The sequence below is a fragment of the Castor canadensis genome, chromosome X, assembly GCF_047511655.1.
Source record: "Castor canadensis chromosome X, mCasCan1.hap1v2, whole genome shotgun sequence".
In the NCBI taxonomy this organism is placed as follows: domain Eukaryota; kingdom Metazoa; phylum Chordata; class Mammalia; order Rodentia; family Castoridae; genus Castor; species Castor canadensis.
Genome location: NC_133405.1, coordinates 91,263,887 through 91,270,919, shown reverse-complemented (window position 1 = coordinate 91,270,919; position 7,033 = coordinate 91,263,887). Strand labels below are relative to the sequence as shown.

The window sequence follows — 7,033 nt, the reverse complement described above, 5'->3', positions numbered from 1 at the left end:
GGTTTCATAAAACAGAAAAGATTATTAAGACGTATTTCTTTCAAAAGAAAAAGCACTAGCCATAAAGAAAATAATGTTACATCTGACTCTGTTATAACTGTGATCTTCAGTTCACAAAACACAGCACAAAGCAAGTAAAAATACAACAGACAAGGGAATATTGTGGCCATGCATGTGGATTGTTATTTAAAACATATAACAAACCAATTAAACTACTAAGCACAAGATGGACCATGGAATAGAAAAATGGGTTGAAAGACTTCGATTGGACCACGGCTGGCCAACGAAGAGAAAATCCAAAAGGCTCATAACCATGAAAATGTGCTAAAGCTTAAGAGGAATTTGGGTAAAAATTGAAGTCTGTAGGTGAATATGTGGGGCAGCAGGATCTCTCTGTGCTGTTGGTGGGAATGAAAATTGGCACAGCAACAAGGAAGTCAGGCCAGCCTGAGCTATGTAATGAGACCCCCATCTCACAAAAGGGGGGCAATTTTGCATCACTTTGTAAAGCTGAAGATATGCATAGCTTACAGTCAGGTTGAGGCTATTCTTGGATGTGTATTCTAGAGAGGCTTCTGCACATGAGTTCCATGAAAATTGCACAAGATCATTCCTGCTAATAGTCAAAAGCTAGAAACAACCCCAGCGCCCATTTGCTGTAGAGAGGAATTATACAATGGTCTCTTTGCTATGAGCATATGCTGGAATGCTAGTCAACAATGGAGACAAAGGTTTTACCCACAGATACTATGAACAATGTACAACCCTCAAATATAACGCAGAGTGAAAGGAGCAAGCCAATAAAAGGAAGTTCTCAGTATGGTTCCATTTATACAACTTCAGGTAAACTGCATTGCTTAGAGATGTGCACAAAAGAGGTAAAAGCTATAAAGAAAAGCACTGAAAAGATTATCAGGAAATCAGGATAATGACTATGCCCACACGGGAGGGCTTGGGCTGTGATTGGGAGGAATACAGTGGTTGTGTTCTGCAAGGCTGGCAATGGTCTATTTCTTGACCTTGGTGTGGTTTACATGGGTGTTTGCCTTTATAGATTATGTCAACCCTGCAGATATGTTTTGTATACTCTTTTGTATCTCAGATTTGAAAAATGCTTCCTCCAGAAAGAAAAGTATGTGAAGTAGAAATAAATAGTCATGGATAAAGAAAACTTGGTCTTCCAGTCCAGAGATCAGCAAGTGTCCACTATCACTAAAGTGTGTGTGGGTGGGAATAGGGGGAAGGGAGTGGGGTGTGGGTTGTGGGGGGGGGTATCATAGATTATTTAAATGACAAGTACTCCATAGTCTAGTCATCACCTTTTTCTCTCAGCAGACATTTCACCCTATATTTAGGTCAATTGCCAACTCACTGATGACGAACAGGTTGGAGGATCATCATCATCGTTAATAAGATCAGCGGGCATCATAAGCCCAGTCCGTGACAGTAAGACTGAACCACCACACTTAAATGAGAGCGGGTACTCCAGGGGATACTGGACTGCATCTTACTCTAGAGAGTCCGTTACAGTGATTTAGGGCTCAACCTTCACACACTTAACTGCAAGTCCTGCCAGTGCAGAGAATAGACTGAAGAAAGTCTTCAATGTGCTGTGAGATCGGGCCTGAAATTTATCATGATGTAACCAACGATGGAAGGGCAAAGAGTTGGTTTAGGCTGAGCACTGCAAACGGAGAGGGAGAAACCAGGCGCAGGTTAGGTTTTCCAGATTTCTGTATAAATTGCTTCATCCTCCAGGCTTTGCATTTCTAGGCTGAGTGGTGGTAATCTGTTTGGGCCTCATCGTTTATTCTAATCCCTGCATCAGGAGGACAAAAACCTAACTGTGTGAAAAATTTTACCCAAGACCTTGCTGAAGATGATTCTGAGTCTAGAGATTTCCTCTGGGAAATATTCTCTCATCCACCAATCCAGCCATGCAGTCAGACGGTAAACAATTTTTAACAGAGAAAAAGTAACAAGCAACATGCTTAGCATCAGGAGAGGCTGGGATGTATTTATTTGGGTGTATACAGTGAGGTATGGATTTAGGTCGTTTGTGTGGGATAGATACCTAGGTACCCTAGCACCATTCCCATTACCAAATGAGCTGTCATTTCCCCATTACCTCAGAAGCCCTTACTAATATAAACAGTGGAACTTATTTATTCATGAGTCTCTGCCTCTGGGCTTTCCATTCTGTCCCAGAGACCCAGTACCAGAATATTTAAATCACGATGGCGTTAAATACGTCTTAATATCTGATAGGGCCAGTTTCTGCGCATTGCACATTTTTTTTTTCCTTTCAGGAACGTGTTCGGGCCCGCGGCAGGGGGCGGGGTCGTGCCTCCGCCTCGGCTCTGGTGCCAGCGGAGCCTCACCGACGCAGAGATGGAAATCCCGAGGCTGCTCCCGGCTCGCCGGACACCACAGGGCGGCGGCGGCTGTTGCCCCGCGGGCGGCGGCGGGGTCCACCGAGGCCCTGAGTCGCAGTCTTGTCAAGCCCCGGCGCGCCGCCTCCTACTGCTCCGGGGGGCCCAAGATGGCGGGCCCGAGCCGCGGAGCGAGGAGGCCCACAGGGCCTCACGGGGCCCGGGCCCAAGCCCGAGCCCGTTGGCGCCGAGGCCGGATCACCCCAGCAGCGGCGGCGACGACTTCTTCCTGTTGCTGCTTGACCCGGTGGGTGGCGACGTGGAAACCGCGGGCACCGACCAGGCCGGAGGGCCCGTGTGGAGGGAGGAGGCCGAGGTGGGCCTGGGGCCTGAGCGGGGCGAGAGCGGCGCGAACTCCGCGGGCCGCCTTGCGCTGGATCCCCGTTGCCTGCCCGCGGTTCCGGCCCCGACCTCGGCTCCGGCCCCGGCCCCGGCCCCGGCCCCGGTCCCCGCCTCAGGCCCGGGCCCCGCGGCGGCCTTCGCAGGCACCATCACTATCCACAACCAGGACTTGCTGTTGCGCTTTGAGAACGGCGTCCTCACCCTGACCACGCCCCCGCTGCCCGCCTGGGAGCCGGGGGTCGTACCTTTTCCGCAGCCGGGGGGTCTAACTGCCCCGCCAGCCGGGATTCCGCAGGCCGCCGCACAGCTGGGAGACTGCCCAGAGCTGCCGCCAGACCTCCTGCTGGCCGAGCCCGCGGAACCCGCGCGCGCCCCGGCGCCCGAGGAGGAGGCTGAGGGCCGGGCCGCCGCCCAGAGCCCCCGCGGGCCGCTGGTCCCCGGTCCAGGCGTAGTGCTCTACCTGTGCCCCGAGGCGCAGTGCGGACAGACCTTCGCCAAGAAGCACCAGCTGAAGGTGCACCTGCTGACGCACAGCAGTAGCCAGGGCCAGCGGCCCTTCAAGTGCCCCCTGGGCGGCTGCGGCTGGACCTTCACCACATCTTACAAGCTCAAGAGGCACCTGCAGTCGCACGACAAACTGCGGCCTTTTGGCTGCCCAGCGGAGGGCTGTGGCAAGAGCTTCACCACCGTGTACAACCTCAAAGCGCACATGAAGGGCCACGAGCAAGAGAACTCGTTCAAATGCGAGGTGTGCGAGGAGAGTTTCCCCACGCAGGCCAAGCTCAGCACCCACCAGCGCAGCCACTTCGAGCCCGAGAGGCCCTACCAGTGTGCGTTCTCCGGCTGCAAGAAGACGTTTATTACAGTGAGTGCCCTGTTTTCCCATAACCGCGCCCATTTCAGGGAACAGGAACTCTTTGCCTGCTCCTTCCCTGGCTGCAGCAAACAATACGACAAGGCTTGTAGGCTGAAGATTCATCTGCGAAGCCACACCGGTGAGAGACCTTTCCTTTGTGACTTTGACGGCTGTGGCTGGAACTTCACCAGTATGTCCAAACTGTTAAGGCACAAAAGGAAGCACGACGACGACCGGAGGTTCACGTGCCCTGTAGAGGGTTGCGGGAAGTCTTTTACGAGGGCTGAGCATCTGAAAGGCCACAGCATAACCCACCTGGGCACAAAACCTTTCGTGTGTCCCGTGGAAGGCTGCTGTGCCAGGTTCTCCGCTCGAAGTAGCCTCTACATCCACTCCAAGAAACATCTGCAGGATGTGGACACTTGGAAAAGCCGTTGCCCGGTCGCCACCTGTAATAAACTCTTCACATCCAAGCACAGCATGAAAACCCACATGGCCAAAAGGCACAACCTCGGCCAGGATCTCTTAGCTCAGCTAGAAGCTGCAAATTCTCTTACACCCAGCAGCGAACTTACCAGCCAGGGACAGAGCGATCTCAGTGGTCCAGAGATAGTATCTCTCTTCTCTGAGGTGCCTGGCAACAGTTCTGCTGCAGTGCTGGACACGGCATTGGTAAATTCTGGAATTTTGACTATTGATGTGGCTTCTGTCAGCTCAACTCTGGCGGGGAGCCTCCCTGCCAATGGTAATAATTCCTTAGGGCAGGCTGTGGACCCTCGGGCCTTGAGGGGCACCAATGACCTTCCTCAAAGTCTGGATACCTCTCTCTTTTTCGGAACGACAGCGGCTGGTTTTCAGCAGAGCCCGTTAGATGTGGATGATGTCTCCACTGTAAGTGTGGCCCCTTTGGGATCTCTGGGCTGTTTGGCTATGAAGAACTCAAGTCCAGAGCCCCAAGCTTTGACACCCAGCAATAAGCTAACAGTGGACACGGAACCTCTGACTCCCTCGAGCACCCTTTGTGAAAACAGTGTCTCAGAACTACTGACACCAGCCAAAGCTGATTGGAATGTACATCCTGACTCTGACTTCTTTGGGCAGGAGGAAGAAACCCAGTTTGGATTCTCCAATCCAACAGGAAACCATGGTTCTCAGAAAGAAACAGATCTTATCACGGTGACTGGCAGCTCGTTTTTGGTATGAACCGAGTCTATTTGTTCCTTGCCATGTGGCTTACTTTTATTACACGCTCAATTTTGAGGGTATTCTGGACTGAATGCTCACATGCAGCCATTTCTTACTGGTTTTGCAAAAGAACACATCCCTGGATTACAAATTTGGAGATTTAAATTCTTGAGTCTGGAACTGACACGTTCTGTGACCCTGAGCAACTCACTTAACCTCTCTGAGCCTTAATTTCCTTATTTATAAAAGGAGGTTGTTTGAGTAGATTGCCTCTATGGTCTTTTCAGCTTTGTATTTTTATGAGTTTTGTGCTATTTCTGGATAAATTTAGTGTATTTTACAGTGACTAATGTACATGCTTCAAGCGTTCCCTTTTGAGCATTATATGATGAAAGAGGAAATGGTGGTTAATTTTAAAAATTTAATGACAATTTTACATAGTGCCAAAAATATAATATCCATTAGTAGAATAATAAAACAGCTAGAAGTATGGTTTGAGGTAGCTTTTTTTTTGTTGGAAGCTATGTCGTTGTAGAAAATGCCAGGGCTTTCACATGATATGAACTCAGACTGAATTATTGCCTCTGTGATGTTGAATAAGTGACCTTAAAATAGTCATTAAATCTGGCTGAGCCTTAGTTTCCTAGCTTTAAAACAGTAATAGAAATTTTCATTTATGTGGTGCATATTGGACTTCCTTTTCCATCCTAGTAGTAGTTGGTATTGAAGGGAAAAATATGTTTTGGTGTGCTTTGAAGATTTTCTGTTTTTTTTTTTTTTTTTTTTTTACTTTTTCTCTCCTCCTAGTTCCCTCTTCAATGAGGATAAATTAGTATAATTTAATATCACACTTTTTTAGGCAGTAAAGTTTTATGAGTGCTAAGAAGCAGAGAAGAGAATTTATTTCTTCCATAGATTAAGAAGGATTTTTCTTCACAAAATTCTTAGGTGACATTGCCTACATGTCTGTTAGTCCTGTCTGTTAGTGTATTTGTTCTGCGTTCAAAGTCAGCTCTTGGCCTGACTGTAGAGTGTACTGTTCCAAGAAAATCTGGGAACGGACCAGAGGGAAATTTTCTCCCCTCTGTCATGGAGAGTTTATTGCTGGCACTCTCTGGAATGAGAGGTTTTGTTCAAATTTTGACTAGATCTCCTCTATCTTACAAATACAACATTTTTTAGTTTATGTAGAACTTTCATACAGAATATATTTGATCCTCACAATTCAGAGAGGTGGGTATGGCAAAGTGTGAAGTACAATTGATATTAAAATTTACCTAACTGATACTACAAATGAATTTCACTTAGTAAATTTTAATTCTATTTGGCTCAAAAAGAGGAACTATTTCTGCCTTCCATTCTACTCTTCTGAATTTCATGATCATTTTGTTTATAGCCAGTTGCTCTTTTCCTCCTTAGTATCTGTTACCCTTCCCTTGTTTGTGCACACCACTCCTTGTTATGCATCTACTTTATTTATTTTTTCATTAAACAGGTCTCCTTTGTATTCACCAATGTCCATCATTCTCCTCACAGTCCATGTTTTTAGTTACAGTATTTACTGCAAGTCTATGTTTGCACTGAGAAATTAATTTCTGGAGTCAGATGACAGTATGTTTATACATGAGTTAGCTGATAATGTGGATATTTTCTGTAAGGTTTAATGAGAAGTACTTTTCTAAAAGTTTTCACCGTGTAGTTCTGCTATCAAGTACTATTACTTGTTTTGAAACATTCAAATCCAATACTGTTTGCATGTGGATACTTGAGAATAACAATTATCATTGTACTCTGGCAGTGCACTTTATAATTTGTCACTTTGAAATGCATCTGTGCTACATAATTTTTAAATTGGTTGTACTTATTCAATGAAAGGCAAAAAATACATAAATTTTCAATTCAAAGCAATAGTATTTTATTGTGTCCAAGCATTTAAGAGCTCTCCCTCAGAACTTTGGAAAGATTTTAAGCCTATTTTAGAAATGCATTTTCACTAGTTAAAACAATTAATATTCTCTTAGATTATTCTTCTTTTCCTACAGAAAGAACTGCAAAAGCCTGAAGTGAACATGTAAATTATAGTCATCTATTAAGAAAGATAGGATATTTAAAAACTGTCACTTTAATCTCATTTAAAGCTATTATAAACTATACTTTTATTATAGTCTGTGGAATTCTCAAAGGATAAGTTTTAATTTTCTTGAAGATAAAATCTGAT

At 46.1% G+C, this 7,033-nt stretch overlaps 1 protein-coding gene across 1 annotated transcript; it reads left to right on the top strand.

The window, feature by feature from the left end:
• Positions 1 to 2,191: 2,191 nt before the first annotated feature.
• On the top strand, positions 2,192 to 6,719 carry LOC109675521 (zinc finger X-linked protein ZXDA-like). Its single transcript, XM_020152215.2, has one exon. The coding sequence runs from the start codon at positions 2,392 to 2,394 to the stop codon at positions 4,831 to 4,833; it is 2,442 nt and encodes an 813-aa protein (XP_020007804.1). The 5' UTR covers positions 2,192 to 2,391; the 3' UTR covers positions 4,834 to 6,719.
• The last annotated feature ends 314 nt before the right edge of the window (positions 6,720 to 7,033 follow it).